Raw genomic sequence first — 19,447 nt, forward strand, 5'->3', positions numbered from 1 at the left:
GAAAGCTTTTATGGCCCGTAAGAAGTTTTCAATGGTAGGCATTCAATCTCCACTTCTTTCTATGGTATAGTCCGCTTTAGCTTTGGATGTGCCTCATTTTTGGCTTCATGCGCTAAAATTATCTTGTAAAATAGATGGACGGTTTGGATATAACATGTACATGATGGCAGTGCCTATAGAACTTGGTTACGTCAACACACCAAAGGAGGTTACAACATGCAATCCGCTAACAGTGTGGAGAGAATCTGTAGGCAGATTGCCTCCAAAAAGCTTATGCACAAAGTTTGTTTGCTAGAAGGCTAGGTGGGGCCACCGGTGATGTTTGTAAGAAATCCACCTTGTACATCAGTTTTGCCAACTCATTTTAGGACATGAGACAAAATATGAGGTAGTCTAAAACTCAAGTGGGCCACATGTTGGGGAAAAAGTGGTAAAAGAATGTCACCAGTGAAACCTCCTTGGGGTCCACCTTGATGTTTATATGCCATCCAAACATTTTATAAGGTCATTCCCACTGGGATGAACTGAAAATATAAAAAACTTAGCTCGATAGAAAACTTCTATGGCCATACAAATGTTTCAATGGTTGTCGTATAATCGCCACTGTTTCCTCTCATATGGCCCACCTAACTTTTGGACCCACTTCATTTTTTGTCTCATCTCCTAAAATAAGTTGGAAAAATGAATGGACGGATTGGATTTCTCATAAACATCACTGAGGGCCCCACATAGCTTCCCAGCCGAGGAAATTTATGTGGCAATCCACATCCTAACACGAGTCTTGTCTTTTCGGTTATCTCTCCCTTTACAAGGAGGTGCGCATATAGTATTTGCGCACCAATGCGCAGGAGATCACGACTCTATTGCTAAATATTGCCAATGTATCGATATCGTATTGCCAATGTTTTTACTGTGTAAATTTTGTATCGCCAAATATCGGTGATATTTTGATAATATTGCCAAGGCATCGCTAATGTATTGATATTGCAAAAAATCTTTTTATTAAAAAAAAATTCCATTTCAAAATTTTTTATGGGTGCATGGTTGTTTGATGAAATGTATGTTTGTATGTATGTATGCATGGATGGATCATGGATGCATGCATGCATGGATGTATGGATGTATGGATGGTTGGTTGGAAGGATGTGTGTGTGTGTGCACGCGCGCGCATAGATGGATGGATCATGCATGTGTGTGTATATACGTATGCACCATTGTATGTATGCATGCTTGGATGGTTGGATGGATGGATGGGTCATGTATGTGCGTACATGGATGGATGGATCCACCATTTTCATCATGTTTCCCCATATTTCCCTGAGTCAGCAATACATGCTTTTAGGCCCCCATTAAAGGAAACTTTTTTTTAAAAAAATTTGATTCCTAAATATGCCAATACACATCTTTTTTTCCTACTATTTGATTTTTAAATATGCAAATATGTGTATTTTAGCATCTCTTGAAGTATCATTGAAAAATTCCATCATGTTTCGCTAGAGCAGCGTTACATGCTTTCAGGCTGACATTAAAGGGAAGCTTATTATCTATGTGTCTCTTTTGCAATTATTCAAATTCTAAATGTGCAAATATGTGTATTTTAACATCGCCTGAAGTTTCATTGAGAAATTCCACCATTTTCTCCATGTTTTCCCAATGGTTTCCTCAGCGATACCTTTTCGGTATCAGCAATACATCGATATCGATACATGTTTCTATATTCCCAGCCCGCGATACATGTAAAGTGATGCTACAAACACTGATTGTAAATTTGTAATCAACCTATGTAGTTGTCTATTACATTGTGCTTGTGGGAGTTTTGTGTTCTCATTGCCGCTCCCAAGCCTAGATAAAGGAGGGTTAAGTCAGGTTGGCAGCCGGTGTCGAACTTATGCCATAACTTCCATACCAACTTCAATTAATTGGGATAAGGCTTAGATGGTGATGATGAGTCAAGAGGTATTATACTAGCTTGATCCAAGAGCTTTTCTTGGTTCCCTTGGATTTTCAGTTTGTGCTGGTGAGGGACATGGTTCAGTGATCCACATGGTTGATATAATGGGCTCCACCATGGAGATCCATGTGCCATAAATCTTCATGTTCCAACCCATCACTCGGTGGCTAGCAAATAGACGATCATGAAAGAAAATATAATGACAGTCCACATTCAACCAGGCAAAGGCCAAATATTCAATGGCTAGGATCTTCCAGTTTGTGAGTGTTTTGGCGCAAGGTCCATCCTCGTTGGGTCCCACTGTCAATGGTTTGGATCACTAAACCAGGTGCCCTACTTGTTGAAACAGAAAACCTAAGTGCCCTATACAAACTTTTGGGCTGAGTATTGATTAATAATACTACCAAAATCAAATACTGGCAATGCCTTTGGGATGCAAATTTGTGTTTGGGATATGACAGACACTTGATTCACCTTTGGGTGCTACTTCGAAAGGTGCACTTAAAGCCTTTATGTTGCTTAATTGCATCCATCCGCTAGATTTTATTCCAGTAAGTGGATGCTAGAGTTTTCAAGATGTCTTTTGTCTTGCCCTTCTGCCTTTTGTATGCAGTCTCACTATTGTTGGTTTTGATTACAAAGGGAACCGATTGGTAGCACGTTGGCCACCTGAACTGCTGTCCTGCCTCAATCTCCAACCATACATGTCATCTGAGCAACGGGTATTAGAGCCATTTGATGGGTTCCTAGCCCAATAATTCAGGCAGAAATACAATCCTAACCTTGAAGAGAAAAATATCTTGTCATCTCCATATTATCTTCAGGCAAAATCCCCACCAAACGGGGAGAAATCTCCCTTAACCTTTGATCCCCTAATCAAATATCCTCCTAAAATCTTCTCTCCTCACCATTCCCCAAAGAAAATGCTAACCCTTCCCAAACTTTTTTAAAGCAAGGCCACCACTTTCCATATGGACGATGCCTTATATAGTGAGGAGTCTTTGTCCACCACTAGCACTCTTGAACCCCATACTTCCTCTTGACTACTTCCCTCCGCAAGCAACCCTTGTCTACCCCAAACCTCCAAACCCACTTACCCAATAATGCTAGATTCATCTCATCCAAAACACGAAGACCAGTCCCCTAGTTCAAATGGCTTGCAAGCTTCCTCCCACTTCAAAAGATTGAATTTGTACTTGTCACTCGATCCTTCCCATAAGAAATCACTAAATTTTTTTTTTTTCTAACTTATCCAACACTACTTTTGGATTCTTGAATAAAGACATGAAGTAGACTCGAAGGTTAGGCATAGCTGCCTTAATTAATGTTAACTTCCCACTTAAAGACAAGTGCCTTCTCTTCAGACATGATAATTTACTTTCCAACTTCTCTATTACTTAATCCCAGATGTGCTTAGTCGGCTTTCCAATACATAGTGGTAATCCGAACTATGTGGTCGGGAAAGTGCCCTCTCTACGCCCAAAGATCCCAACAAAATATCCTATCTCTTTTCTTGAAAGGCCCATCCCCAATGGTTCACTTTTGCAGATGTTTACCTTCAATCCCAATACCACCTCGAAACAGACTAGAATCATCCGAAGATTCTCAACCTTTCGCTCATTGGCCTTACAAAAAAACAATGTATCTTCCGCATAGAGAATTGTCCACTTGGAAACCTTGAACCAAACCTAGCTCTGATTCTCTTCAAATCATCCCGCTCAACGCTTCCATGACTACCACGAAAAGATATTGTGAAAGTGGATCCCCATTTTGCAACCCTCTGGTCACTTGAAATAAGTCATTTGGTGACCCATTTACTTAAATCGAGAATTTTGCTGATTGAACACAAACATGAATCCACGACCTTCACTTCTCCCCACACCCCAAATGACATAACATGTAGTTGAGGAAATCCTAGTCAACATGATCAAAAGCTTTTTCAATATCGAGTTTGCATACTGTCTACCTCATGCCTTTCTTATTACAAGAATCAAAATACGTTCATGCGCTATCAAAGCACTGTCCACATTCTGTCTCCCATCTACGAAGGCCCCTTGTGACGTGGATATCACTTCTCCAATAACTGCTCAAAGTCTGGATGCTAATGTTTTTGCCATAATTTTGTAGGGACCACCCAAGAGACTAATTGGCTGAAGTCCCTCAGGCTTTCAGCCCCTTCTTTTTTTTTTTTGGTATTAGAGCAACAAAAGTAGCCCCTAGCTCCGCTGCTAGAAATACTTTATCATGGAATTCGTTTTCAAACCCGATTACATCAAATTTTACTAGCTCCCGAAACTTTATAAAACGCGATCGGATACGGGACGGGGGCTTTATCACCGCCCAAATTAGATACCGCTTTCACTATTTCTGCATCAGAAAAAGGTACCTCTAGTGACTTGCCCGCCACCCTAGAAATTGAATCAAAAGGTAGGTTGTCAATTGATGGTCGGTCCCACTCTTCTTTGGCTAAAAGCTCCTTGTAGAACTTTATTACTGATGAACACACCCTTGCTTGACCACCACCCCCTTAATTTGTTGGTATGAGCTCAAGCACTAGCCATGGCGTGAAAATCAAGGTACCTCCATCACCTTGGTTAACAAAATGAACTTCTTCCACCTTGATTAACAAAATGAACTTCTTCCAGCTGAAATCAGTTGGCCATCTTTGTTTCCCTATCATTTGCATGCATTTGTCCTTTGCAATTTGTAGCTATAGCACATCCAAAAACAGCATATGGGCCATGTGCACACCGGAGATCGGACGAACTACTTTCTATGGTTGCCTAGTCAACTACCAAACTAATTACAATCCTCTATCACCCTTCACTAATACATGTTTCAACTGTGTTTGATTTCATTTCCTTTGTGCTTCTGGGGTGGTTGTTTTGTTACATTCCTACTGGCAAATTAGATTAGCTTTTTCTTGTCTCCTAGTTTGGTTTCTCTATTCATTGTCTGTTTGGACGGGTGGATACCAAGCTTTTGAGGATTTTTACAAGAATGGATTTGAATCTGAAAATGTAGGTTGTTTGGATTTTTCCAAAATGTCACAGGTCGGATAGAAAACAACATTAGAAGTGTCGACTTCTATATCCCTTGCCTTTCATCTCCCACCCAAAATCAAATGGGTAGGGGCTGACATCCAATTGGATGCGGGCATGCCAATCCAAACAGGCCCTTCCGAATTTCATTATAGCAGCTGATATCCTCTTTTTATGGACAGGTGGACAGATCTCGATCGTGCAATCACTCCTGGAAGAGCTGCCCGGGCAGTTCTTATGGTATATGCGGAATAGGGATATTAAGCCACGTTACGATGCTGATCCCCAAACATCCCAAGCATCCGTTTCATTATCGTCAAGCACACTGGATTTAGATTCGTCTTATTAACACTTGGTTCAAAGAATTTCCATCGAAGGGTCTCATTGAGGCAGTGCTTTTTGAGCACTCTCCTATGGCGATAGTGTACATGCTCAGATTCATTTTCTTTATATATATATATATATATATATTCCATTGTTTAAGGATCATGCTAATGAAATTCTTGTGCAGTTAAAACTAAGAAATGGCATATTCGTTAACGTTGTAGGTGGTTTCGCTAATGCTCTTGGTCTTTTTCTTTCTTTCTTTTTTTTTTTAAAAAATAAATAAATTATTATTATTATTTTTTTTTTCCATTCTACGAAGGATTTGGCAGGGATGTGTGAAATCCATAGGATTTCTAATCTCCCCTGTTTGTATTTTGTTGGGGATTTGCCAAATCCTTGGATTTCCCAACTCACCCCCATAAATCCATGAATTTCAGGCAATTCCAAGCAACCCAAAATCTCAGAGCTTGGAGGATCCTTACCTTCAATCAGTTGGCTAAAAAACAGGTAGTTGAGAGAAAAAGAAAGCAAGCAGTGTGGGATATTGGATGTCAATGTCCTCTTAACTTGGACGAGTTTAGGTGCAACCAACCTCCGTGGTCGCGTACATTGGGTGAACATTTTGGTTCATTTATGCAGCATGGGTCCAGCTTGTTCCAGTGGGGAGCATCAAGGCGCCCTGATGCATCGGAACCCTTCATTTCTCCCATGCAATCATCTCTCCTCTTCTTTCCCTTTCTACGGTTGCATATTTGTTCAAACAAGACCATAATGAGTGTGAAAATCATCCTGATCAGAAACTCGGGCCACACTGCGGTGGCCAGTGTAAAATCATAGTCCGCGCTGTGTAGTCGGCCTGAATTTTGGGTCTGGCTGACTTTTGGAGTGTCCATTCACTCTGGTGAGCCTCACATGCAAACCAATGGTTGGCATCCCCTTCCCATTCATCCTTGTGATGGGGCTTGCCCGTGTTGTCGATGTTTACACTTATTTTTGGTGCACCCTCGTGGACTAATAAGATGTTGTCATGTGTTAGCACTATGCACCTAATAATGACAAAATTGTATTGACGCTGGAGGTTATCTTTCCCTCATCTTGTTCGTAGGCATGTCATCTATTAAAAGTAAAGAGTTGTAAAACTGTACGTACGCTTCTAAGAAAGACATCGACATCGACGAATGATATATAGTCCTAATTTGTGTGGCACGTGCGACGGAGGCAGTGTACTTGACTAGTATATAAAAGATTTACCAAGGCAATGATCTTATAACAAATTTGGAGATACTCGGTATGATTATTGTTGAGTGTCAAATATCGCATATTTCTTCCTATTTATATCTTGGTTCTATGAACGTGATAATGTTTAATGAGTATATGTTATACATGTTTGTATTGCGAGGTGAGTTTAAGAGCATGGATTGAAAAGAATGTTTAAAGCATAGATTTGATGCTCAAGAATCACTAAGGAAAGTGATGGATCTTAGGAGACCAAGATTGAAGATTTCAAGATTTCAAGATTCAAGGAAACCAAGTGGAGAAGGAAGTCGAAAGTGCAAAGTGCAGAAATTCACACTGTCTATGTCATCGACCGCTATTCGATGACATCGAAGCCAGTCATCAATGACATCGAAGGCAGTTCGATGACATTGAAGAATTATAAAAAATTATGTTTGGTTGCTAGACAAATTGTATGCAATTCTTAATGACATCAAAGACTTGTTCGATGATATCGAACTTTTTGCAGATTTTTGGAGCAACTCGTTGGAACACTCTGGATACATTCTCGATGGATCGAACACCCTTCGATGACATCGAAGGACTGTTCGATGACATTGAAGGCAGGTTCGATGATATGAAGAGTTACTCAGTACGAAAGGTGTTACGCAGTGCGAAAAGACGCGACTTTCAGATTCAAATTACGTTTGATGACATCGAAGGCGTTATGCGGGCTGCGTAAATTTGAGGTGGTTTTTCGAAATTAGACGAACAAGGCTATAAATATGGGTTTTCCAAGGAACAGTCCTTCGATGACATCGAAGGACTGTTCGATGACATTGAAGGTAGGTTCAATGACATGAAGAGTTACTCAGTGTGAAAAGACGCGACTTTCGGATCCAAGTTACGTTTGACGACATCGAAGGCATTACGCAGAGTTACGCGGACTGCGTAAATTTGAGGTGGTTTTTCGAAATTAGACAGGCAAGACTATAAATATGGGTTTTCCAAGGATTTTCAAATATAAATTAGGTTTTGAGAAGAAGAGCCAAAGGGTGGAGCAACCTCCTAAGAGTTTTTCTTTATTCATTTTCTATTTTTAATGCTTTCTTTTAGGGTTTTAGATCCAATAATGTGTATGGTTGGCTAAACCGCTTATCTAAGGCTAAGAGGTGAAGCTTGTAGCATATTAGGATGATTTTCTTGCTTTGATTCTTTTTTTGTTGAACATCATTAATTTCTAGTTTGATATTAAAGGAATATTTTCGGTTTTATATGATTTATTGTGACTCAAATTACAATAGATGCTGTGATAGCTTTGAATATCTTCTTTTCCTGTTTTGAGGTTGTGAGATTGGTAAATCCTGTTATTCACAATCGTCTCCTGTGGATGGTAGGGTGATGGAATCCATTCCAATCATCACAATTCTCCTTCATTGAGAATTAGGTCAATGAAAAATTCAGAGATTTGATTTAATTGCTTTATCTTCCAATTGGATAGAATAGGACTCTAATTGCAATTGTGTTACTTGAATCAAGTGAGGTAGCATCCTGATAGCTACAAGTGGATCCTTGACACCCTAGTTCTCACCTTTCAATTGATAGTTCCAATCAACATTATTTACAATTGCTTTATTTTATTCCAGATTTAGATTTAGATCTTCTTGTAGTTCTAGTTCTAGTTATTTTCAGGTCCTTGTGGATTCGACCTCGATCTCACTGAGTTATTACTATATCGCGACCCTACACTTGTGGATGTGAATAATTATCTCTCACAATCCTTCCGGAATGAGTGATCTTTCCAGCAACGTTCGATGCTTTCACGACAATTACGAAGATTCGATAATAGGACCAACATCCGAGTGGATGGGAATCAATGAATTGAGTCTCGATCCGGATCTAGCCAGACTGATCATGTAAGATCTGTGGATCTCCACAGCCACGTTGGCAAGAAATCTAAAAGCAGTTTTTGATATTCGAAGATCTCTAAGCTAGGCGGATGATAAGAGAACAAATGAGCGATGTTGTTGGTAACAATACTGGATCGGAAAGGAAACCCAGCTAGGGTTTTGTTGTCTTCTAAAGCTATAAAAGGAGAACATGATGAAGAAATCCAAGCCTATGCCAAACATAATCAGTTTACACAACATAATGCTATCCTTAAAAATAAATTATTTATTTATCCTAGCTTAGTTTTAGTCCCTCTGTTTCTATCCAACCATGTTGCAGAACGTTTGAAGTTTTAAGTTACTTAAATTGCTACTGTCTAACACTATTGCTGCAGTACGTTTAGGAGTAGAATAAATATTCGCAACCTTCTGTTGTCGGATCCTTGGTCAATCGAGTCCTCACTTGGAAGATCAAACCCTGATCATATCATGCTGACCATTCTCCTGTATCGTCTGTCCATATGGGCGATTTAGGTATTTATCTCTCGTTTCATTTCTTTTCTCTAGTTTATTTATTTCTCCGTTGATTGTACTAAACAAAACTTTTAAATTAATAAAATAGATATTATTTTTAGCATCTTCTATTTTAAATCTAATTATCTTTGTTCCGTTGAGAAATACATAGGCTGCAATTACTAGTGAAAGAACAAGTTCAAAAAGAATATATTAGGAAATAATAACCCCTGCCCTTTTGGAAATTGTCTAATCGTTGTTCCAACTTGTGGTTGAGAGGGCGGCCGAGTCATCGAATTCGGTCTTAAACGGTCCATCTTAGCATGAGAGAACCAATGTTCAATCAAACTTGAGTCATCGCTAATACATGTGGCCTCGTGTTTGATTGAATAGCGCAAACATATTTTTTGGCACACCCGGTGGGACCCAATAAGCTGCCTTTAGTATTTCTTAATAGAATAATATGCCTCCAACATCAAAGAAGGCTAGTTTTATTCTTGACACTGCAGAAAAACCATATGACGAGAGTTAGCAGTTCGAGCCCATTGTCGACACTGACGCATGATCGTCTTTTTAATCGTCATTTGGTGAGTTTGCTACACACTTCCTCCAATTGGAACAAAATATGCGGCTGATCGCTAGAGGTACTAGGATGTAACTAGAGATGTTTTAGAGATGAACCAAGAGTTTCTTTGAGAAGCTCTCGACGAACATGAATACCCAACTTGCTCCTAGTCACTCAGTGGAGCTGGAGGTAGAACAACTTCTGAGCTCCCAACAAGGGCTTGCCAAATTGAACCCTAAGACCATCCAATACCACCATTAGTGGTGGTGAGAAGAAATAGCCCGAACAATCGGCCAAACGTCTAGCTGGAATATAACAACCCCAAACTCATTATGTACCCAGGGGGCAATTCTCGGCTGGTGCTGATAACCTGGAGGGGGAGGGGGTGGGTAATCGGTTGTCAAGACGATGCCTTATGTTAAACTATGGGGGGTGACCTCTGGTCGGTTTGGCTGTCCACCAGGGCTTTTAAAGGGCCAAGTATGGGACAATGCCATATGACTCATCTAGGAGTACAGGCTCTAACCAAACGACCGACGAATCACGCTATCGATTTATAAGAAACCTTACCCTGAATGGGTCGATCAATATTATGAGTTGCCTAGAGGGTCTAGGTTTCCCGAGTTCACCATTTTCTCTCGAGAAGGGGATACCTCTACGATTGAGCACCTAGACTATTTCACCATGCAATGTGGTGAGGCATCCCATAAAGATATCTTGAAGCTTAGGCTGTTCAGGAACTCCTTGACAGGAGTGACTTTCACCTGGTACATAAACATCCCAGCCAACTCGGTTCAAACCTGATACAAGTGAAAGAGAGGTCTTTCATGCAGTTCGATTGGATTGAGCTTGAGGTGTCTTTGGCAGACTTGTCCAGGCTGCGATAGCTCCCTACAGAGACGGCCGAGTAGTTCATCGCTCGGTTCAAGGGCGTAAAATCGTTCCCCGGTGATCCTTCTCGAGGATGAGTTCGTTAAGCTTGCCTTAGAAGGCATGGACTTGGAGCATCGTAAAAAGTTTGAGGGCATGCACTTTGATGACTTGTTCGAATTAACGACCAGGACCACTCAATACGTACAAATCCTTCGAGAAAATAAGAAACTAATGAATGCATCGTAGGACCCGAACTACAAGCTTGCCATGGTAGAAATAGTTCTTGCACGGCCGTGCGAAGACCATGATGCCTATTACGAGGCGGCCATGGTCGAGATGGTTTTCACATGACTGTGCGAATGTTCGGCGTCGAAACGGGTCAAGAATAATACTTCGGCCGATGTCAATCCCAGAAAGAGTGCCCCCGATTCTTCGAGGCAGTACTCTTTTGACATTTCCAAGGCCGAGAAAATTTTCGACATCCTTTTGGAAGTCAAGTTCATTGGACTCCCTGAGTACTAGAAGATTTCATTGGCTGATGAATTGAAAATGGGGATATGCTGTAAATGACATGGTACCAAAACACATTTTACTTAGAATTTTGTCATATTTGGGAACGTCATCCAGGAAAACATTGACAAAAGCATCCTCAAGTTCCTTAAGGAGGATGCGATGGGAATCGATCGAGATCCTTTTTTCTGAAATAGTTAACGTCAAGATAGTGCAGGCCAAAATGGCAACGATTAGTCAACCTAGGAAAGAAAGCATGATGGCAATGAATTACCCCATGCTATGAATCGACCAACGCTTGGCCATTTAGCCATCCTCGGTGTAGGCAGGTGAATGGCCGGTCATCATCACGGGTGTGGCTAGTGTTGTCACGCCCCAAAATTCGGTACTCGAGTTGGCCAGGCCCGAACCCAAATTTCAGGACTGTGAGTTGTATTTAAATAAAATATATCACAACCCACAAGTTTCCATACATTTCAAAGGCAACTAAAGCAATTAAAGGGAAATAAAATACGAAATTCTCATTACGTAAATGTTTATCAATCCACTCCTAGCCATTACGTGAAGGGTGTGGCTAGTATAATAATGGCTATCACAATTAGAGGACTCGCGAGAAAAAATTCACTCCCAGCTAAGAATGACAAGTCTTTTGTAGTGGTAAGAGCCCCTGACCACTAGCTGGCTAAGCCTAAGGACAAAGGAAAAGGTGTTAATGGTGTCCGAAGACCCTGAAAGCTTGAATAACAACAAACTTGCTTAGGAGCTTGTTCCACATTGTTTCGATCAGAAACATGTGTCGGAGATTGGAATATCTATATTTAATAATAAAGAAAGAAATTCAATAAAAAAATCATCATCATCATTTTATTTTATTAATATGAATTCTTGTTACGTTCCTCACATTGCCCTTAATTCTAAAACAACGTACATTTAATTAATGTAATTGAAAGTAATTCATCAAAAGATTTTGACAACATTTTGACTTGTAGAGAATCCGTCACAATGACAAAAAAGTTGTACAGGTTTGGAATCCTTGCTTCATGCCGTTATGCAAGAAACCCGTAAAAAATTCATAATCTATGAAAGCCGCATAACACATAGGTCACTTGGGACCTCTGTTGCATGGTTGTGCATGTAGATCTTGTTGTGTGGTCGCACAACAAGCTGACTCCTTGCACCCTGCATCTTCTTTCTCCCTTTCTCCTGTGCTTCAATCGCGGGATACTTGAATTATGAACTTCTTGATTCCGAAAGTTTCAAAATATTTCTCTCTTTGAACTCTCTGATCCTTATTTCTCTGATCTCCAAATGAGAGGGAGAGGGGGGTATCTATAGACCTTCACACGTGTGAAACCTCAGACCCTCGCATCAAGGTGCTGTTGCACGGTCACACAACGTATCTTTATTGCACGGTCGTACAATCACTTCTTTTATGCAACTTGGTCAGGTTAGCACTTTCTAACACTCTGTCTTTAGTTGCGTGGTCACGTAATCCATCTCTGTGCTCCAACACATACACCCCCTATATGCCATATCTGACATGCGAAGATAATTCAAAGGATAAACCACTCGGTTCAACAGATCTATCATAAGACTAAAATGCCATCAGTGCGGGGTTAGATCTAGACTGTCACCTGATGACCGTTTGTACAATAGTCGAATGACAGAGCGTGAAGAAAGTAAGCCCTTGGAAAGTAAACAACCCTAGGATGATTAATGTGGGAGATGACTTGATGGTCGAGAAGTTATTGTCGGAATTGTAGAAGCCCCGGTTTAACCCCCCTCTAAGAAAAAAGCAGCCGAACCCAGTGACGTAATAGAGGGAGGACTGTTAGACATAAAGCCCAATCACCAAGTTTGAGTGATTGGGGTGTCTTCCTCTAAGAATGGTAATAATTTAGAAAGGGTCGGCTGCAACTAATGAAAAGCCAGAAGGGCTCATCGCAGCCCTGCACTTGGAGTTGTCAACTCTTGGGTTTGATTAAGTTTTTGGAGCCGTTGCCGGGGACTTTAACTGCGTCTTTTTGAAATACCTTAGTATTAGAATTAGTGTAGGATAAGGGTTAGTCTTCACTGCGTTTCTACATTAGGATTTTATGAGATTTTTAAATATTAACATTGTTTCTTTTGTTTTGTAGAATCTAACCTATAATCACCAATCGGTTACTATCCTTCCAACCCTCTCGCTTTAGTTAGAATTTTGATTTTGTTATAGTTTTTATTTTAGTAGAAGTAGGTTTAGTTTTAGAGTTAGGGTTGAGAGTGGTTCATGCCCAAGTGGGTTTGTGATAATACTCTCTTTCTTTTAAGCGAAGGAGGATTAGTTGAAGGTTTGCCTATCCGTAATTGGATTAGACAACACCTAAGATCCTCTAACTTGGGCGAGAATATGATTGAGAATCAACCTCAACATTGTGCCGTTGAGCAATAAGATGAAAACGAAGTGTAAAATGTTCCACCAGCTAAAACTCTACGTGAGTATTTAGAACCAGCTAGGATGAGCACGCCTTCCTGTATGATCTTTCCACCTAGTCTAGGAAACATAAATTTTCAGCTAGGAGTGATCCAACTACTTTCGAAATTCAATAGACAAGATTTTGAGAGTCCATACCTATATCTCAAAGAGTTTGACGAGATTGTAGCAACCTTATACTTCAACAATGTGTCGGATGACACGCTGAAATTAAAATCGTTCAATTTCTCATTGAAGGAGAATGCTAAGTCTTGGCTTCACTCCTTGAGACTAAGATTGATTCGGACATGGGCTGAGATGACCTGGGAGTTGCTTAAAAAGTTCTTCCCGGTTTATAAGACTAATACCCTTAGAAGGGCCATTAAGAATTCTTGCAGAAAGAGGAAGAAACCTTCTTCCAATGCTAGGAGAGGTTTAAGGATCTCCCACGTACTTCCCCACATCATGGCTTCGAAGTTTGACGGGTCATAAGTGCTTTTTATGATGGACTACCTTCACTCATGTGCCAATTTGTAAAGATAATGTGCAATGGTGAATTCATGAACAAAGATCCCGATGATGCATGAGATTATTTTGATATGCTATCTGAAAACGCATCGTCATGGGATACTTCAACCAAGCCAACTAATCCCAAGTCGACTCAATCCAAAGAGAAGGGAGGAATATACGTCTTAAGGGAAGAAGATGACGTCAATGCTAGGGTGGCCAACTTACGAGAAAGGTCGAGGCTATTGAATTGAAGAAAGTAGGAGCGATCAAACTTGATGAGACCATTGAAATTATTTGCATTATTTGCACAAGTAATATTCACTTGACGCAGGAGTGTCTTATAATTCTTACGTTCCAAGAGTTGTTACATGAGCAATCTAATGCTGTAAACAATTATCAAAGGCCGTTCAGTGCTCCCATTTCAAACACGTACAATTCTAGTTGGCGGAACCATATGAACCTTAGTTAGAGGAATGGGCCAACTGTTAGTGCAGACAAAAATCCTCAAGGGTCTCTTCCTTCGATCCTCATTCCGCTACTAACTCATATAAAAGAACCCAAAAGGACTTGGTTTAAAAATTCATGCACGATCAATAATAGTTCAATTAGAATACTTTGTAAGCATTCGGGAATATTAAAACATCTTTGTAAGTGTTTGCATCGTCCATTCAAAGATTGGAGTCATAACTTACAATTAGGGAGAATGATACTCTTCCAGCCCAACCTCTACCTAACCTAAAACCACAAAGCGAGATAAGTGACCTGAGCTCTTCGACTCAACATGTTGAGCAAGTAAAGTCCATCATGTCATGCCCCAAACCCAGAGATCGGATTCACAGGAATCCCGATCGCTGATCCGGTGCCAACAGCCTCCGTAGTACCCCATTCTTGGCTCCTAGCATCTATACACCAGATTCCGATCCTGGGATCCTACAAGGAGGATTTTTTTTTATACATTTATCTCGTAATAAGCATAACCACAAGTATACCCAAATTATAAAGGCAACATCATCATCACATATCCACTAATATAATCATTTGAATACATTGCTGAAAGGGAGATACATATATCGAAAATCAAGCTCCAGAAGACCGCTGCACGCTCCAAGCTCAATAATGCTGCAACCTAACATCTCCTGCAAGCATCTATCATGCATAAGCTTATAGAAAGCTTAGAGGGTGGTGTAAGTGTGTGCACAAGATAAGTGTCAAGTATTCAATACAATACCATAATCATACGATATCAGAGTAAGCAGAAATAAACAAGATCATGAATCATACAATATCAGAGTAAGCAAAAATAAACAAGATCATGAATCATACAATATCAGAGTAATGTGAAAACATACTGAGAGACCCATAAATACCATCAGCCTTGTCTAGGCTATGCGATGCAGAAATATAATAGAACAATGTCATATACTGATGAAGCAATGCAGATCAGCTATGCAATGCAGAGACAGTAAGCCAAATATCAGATGCTGATGATACAATGCAATATACGGTGCGAATGAAATAACCAAGCTGGAGTGAAATCGGGATAATAGTACGTAGTATCGCAGGCTATGGGGTCCATTACAAAAGACTTCTATCCAAACCAGTCTCATACCTAAATTTGGATAGTCAGACTTAATGTAGTAGACTCCTGATCTCAGGTTAGTTGCGCGCCCAACCGAAATCCTTGCCATTATGAAGGAACCCAATAATTAGTTGTGCACCACCAACCCGAGTAGATAGTGAATGAATGAATGAATGAATATGCAACTCCTACTCGATAAGTCCACATATCAGTATAGTTACTTTTTGGGATCATCACCGAGGTTTAGTACACTCCAGATGGCACTGCCCCTCTCCCAGCAGCACAGTGCAAGTGAGCGTAAGAAACCTCACTATCCGCCTAGCCAATAGTCTGGCAATACCTATCCGACACGTCGATAGCGGATCCATTTACGAGCTAGTCAAACTCAGCCTAGCTATGCCCCCTACCCTTGGGCGGGTAAGGCCACACCCCCTCATAACCGACTACGACATAGTGAGAGACGCGGCCTCCTGGTATTCGGCACTCGGGCGCTCATGTATCCACTCGGTCTCAACGTTGGGGCGTCTCCTAGCCGCGGAGGTTTAGAAATTTTCACCTAAGGACATCTATGGCGCCCGTATGCTAGAACTAAACATTTTCGGTGTCCCATTTGGTCATCCATGATATACCTGTGGAGGCTACGGCCCTGATGTCGCTAAGGCATACAGTAATCATAATGCGAGATGCATGGGTCATACAATTCAGTCATGCATCAATTCTGCGCATAATGCGTGCTCAGTGAGATAATCTCCGCCTATCAGGGAGTCTCATAACAACATGCTCAATGACATATGCAATGATCAACCACATCTCATAACAAACATGCAGATTATGCGTATGGGCATGTATCATGATGCTATGCTGTCACATACTCATAATCGGTATCAACAACCGGCATCGACAATCGACCTCGACAATGTGGACATTTAACCAACATTGCCCCCAAGGAATGGCCCACATAGAGCCAAACATATAATGTGCCCACGACCTCACACAAAGGCCTGATATACAACACAGGGGGCCTTACTGAAGGGACACATATACACAATAGGCGGGCCCTGCTCATGGGCCTTAAATACATCGAATGGGCCATGCATCATGGGCCATGAATACACATAATGGGCCTTTTTCATGGGCCTAACATACATCATAATGGGCTCCATAACCTGGTCCTTAAATACATCCCAATGGGCCTTATCGCATAGGCCTCATATACATTATATTAGGCCTTAAACACGGCCTGAATGCATATCACGATGGTCCTCAGATACGGGCTGCATATACATCGCATTGGGCCTCAACAATCGGCCTCGATATTTAGCCTCAATACTTGGAATCGACACTCAGAATCGGCCTCGATAATCGGTACCGATAATCAACATGTATAAACAAGGCGGGGTCCATAGATGGACAACTAATCAACAATAATGTAAAGATCGGCTCTCGGCCGTTGTTATATCAATCCGATAACACGGAGCCATCTGTCTATGGCAAATGGGGCCCACTTATTTGGGTTAACCCACAAAGAGAATGGACCTAACAAGGCCTAAGGGAAGGTTACAATGAGGACATCTAACCGTCATTGCCCATCAATGTGGATATTCAACCAACATTGCTCCCAAGTAATGGCCCATGTAGAGTCAAACATAAGGTGGGCCCAAATATCCAACAAGTGGCCTCAAATAGTCATCACAGGTGGGCCTTACACATTCAGCACGTGGGCCTACACATCACGATGGGTCGATACATTGGGCCGCACCATTAGTCTCATATGCACATCATGGTGGGTCACATCATTGGGCCGCATCAATGGGCGTCAATCCAACAAGTGGGCCGCATCAGTGAGATACACTAATGGGCCTTATACACATCAAGTCGGGCCTCGATAACTGGGCTGTAAACATGTCGTAATGGGACACGACATACAGGCTAAAAATACGTTGCAATGGGCCTCGACCCATGGGCCGAAAATACATCTCTGTGCGCCTTACCAAATGGGCCATAAACACATCCTAATGGGCCTCAACCATGGGCATCTAACATATCATAACGGGCCTTACATCAATGGGCCGCACTAATGGGGCTCATGCACATCAAATGGGTTGCATCAATGGGCCGCTCAAATGCACAATAGGTAGGCCCTGCACATGCAGCAGATGGGCCCCACCAGATGGTTAGTGTGGATATAGAATGCATACATCTAGTGGGTCACACATCCCATGGACGGTGTGAATAAAACATACATGAAGGCTGACCCTATATGACCTGGACGGTTAGGGTGGAACATATGAGGTGGGCTCTGCTCACAGGTTCCAAATACATTACAATGGGCCTTACCAAATGGGCTTTGAATACATCTCAATGGGCCTCAACCCATGGGCCCTGATATATATCATAATGGGGTGCCTGCCCTGGATGGCGTGGATAAAAATACATCATGGTGCAACCCATCCAAATAGTTGGACAGTATGGATATAAAAACATATATATCATGTGGGATCCATGTGTACAACGGATGCATCAAGGTGGGCACCTCGAATGGACCACAAAATACATCAAAGTGGGCCCGACAAATGGGCCACAAAATACATCAAAGTGGGCCTCATAACATGGGCCTCCTATATATTGAGGTGGGCCCCACTGGACGGGCCACAATACATCAAGATAGGCCTCCTCACATGGTCATACGTACATCGAATGGGCCACACCAATGGGCCCCATGTATATCAAATGGGCCACACCCAAATAAAAGTGGTGATAATGATTTCCACCATTTAAGTTCCTAAGGCCCACCATAACATATGTTTCCCATCCAACATGTTCATATATTAACATAATGATAGATGAAGTGGAATAAATATCAGATTAATAGGAAACTCCCATGGCCCTTAGAAATTTTGAACGGTGGACGTCATTGTCCACTACCTTAAATGGTGGGGTCCACTTGAACTTTAGATCTGACTTATTTTTAGTTCAAGCCTGTTAAGACAAGCTTGCCAAATGGTTGGACGGTTTGGATGCAACACATGCATTAAGGGTGGGGTCCACATGAGCTATGGATCTGACTCATTCTTTAGTTCACGCCATGAAATGAGCTTTCAAAATGGATGGATAGCTTGGATGCAACACATGCATTATGGTGGGTCCCATGAAGGCTCATCATCATGTATATATTATATAATATAATATAAAATCTATATATGATATATATAATATAATACACACACACACACACGTACACACATCAGCCCCACACGTGAGGTGGTCCCACTGTCCAGGTGCGGACGGTGGTGTGAGTAAACACATACGTCATTGGTGGCGTCCACTAGCAGTCCAGCAGCAGCTGGACGGCTTTAATAAAACACATGCATCTATGTGAGTTCCACCGTCTGCTTGGACGGTAGGAACAAAACACGTACATCACTGTGGGTACCACGTGAGGCCCACCATAATATTTATACACCATCCAACTCATTGATAAGGTCACGTAGACCCATATGAAGAGGGGAAACAAATTTCATGTTGATCCAAAGCTTCTGGACGCTTGAAGAGTCTCAATGGTAGACGTTTAATTCAACAATGTTTCCTATGATATGGGCCACCTGGGTCCCAGATCAAGCTGATTTTTGGAGGGAGCCCACTTCAAGAAGGGGCCCACTGACTGAACGACATGGATGAAAAATACACATCATGGTGGGGCCCACGGCTGGGACCGTGGGTCCCCGCCTCTAGCGTCCATGGCAGTAGGACGCCGTATGCCCTCACGTCAGGGGCTGGCAACGCCTGCTGCCTAATGCAGCTTTTTTTTTAAACAACAATATTTCTATGGTTTTTCACAGGTGGGGCCAGCGTGAGGGAAATCTAACCTGTCCATTTGATTCTACGGCCCCTGATCAACCAAATGAGACTAATATGCGATGTATTTTTGACGAATAGAAGGATCAACGTAGGTTTTAACGGTAATACCAATATTTTCTATGGTATGGCCCGCTAAATTATTAGATTGGACTCATTTTTCGGCT

At 41.5% G+C, this 19,447-nt stretch overlaps 1 protein-coding gene across 2 annotated transcripts in view; it reads left to right on the forward strand.

Moving 5' to 3' along the window:
• Positions 1-5,570, forward strand: part of LOC131226309 (protein BONZAI 3-like) — a 37,189-nt gene extending 31,619 nt beyond the window's left edge. For both annotated transcript variants that reach the window (XM_058222115.1, XM_058222116.1), the window contains one exon: positions 5,175-5,570. In XM_058222115.1, the coding sequence (XP_058078098.1) occupies positions 5,175-5,341 (167 nt within the window). In that variant the 3' untranslated portion in view covers positions 5,342-5,570. The remainder of the gene's footprint in view (positions 1-5,174) is intronic.
• The last annotated feature ends 13,877 nt before the right edge of the window (positions 5,571-19,447 follow it).

The sequence above is a fragment of the Magnolia sinica genome, chromosome 14, assembly GCF_029962835.1.
Source record: "Magnolia sinica isolate HGM2019 chromosome 14, MsV1, whole genome shotgun sequence".
Classification (NCBI taxonomy): Eukaryota; Viridiplantae; Streptophyta; class Magnoliopsida; order Magnoliales; family Magnoliaceae; genus Magnolia; species Magnolia sinica.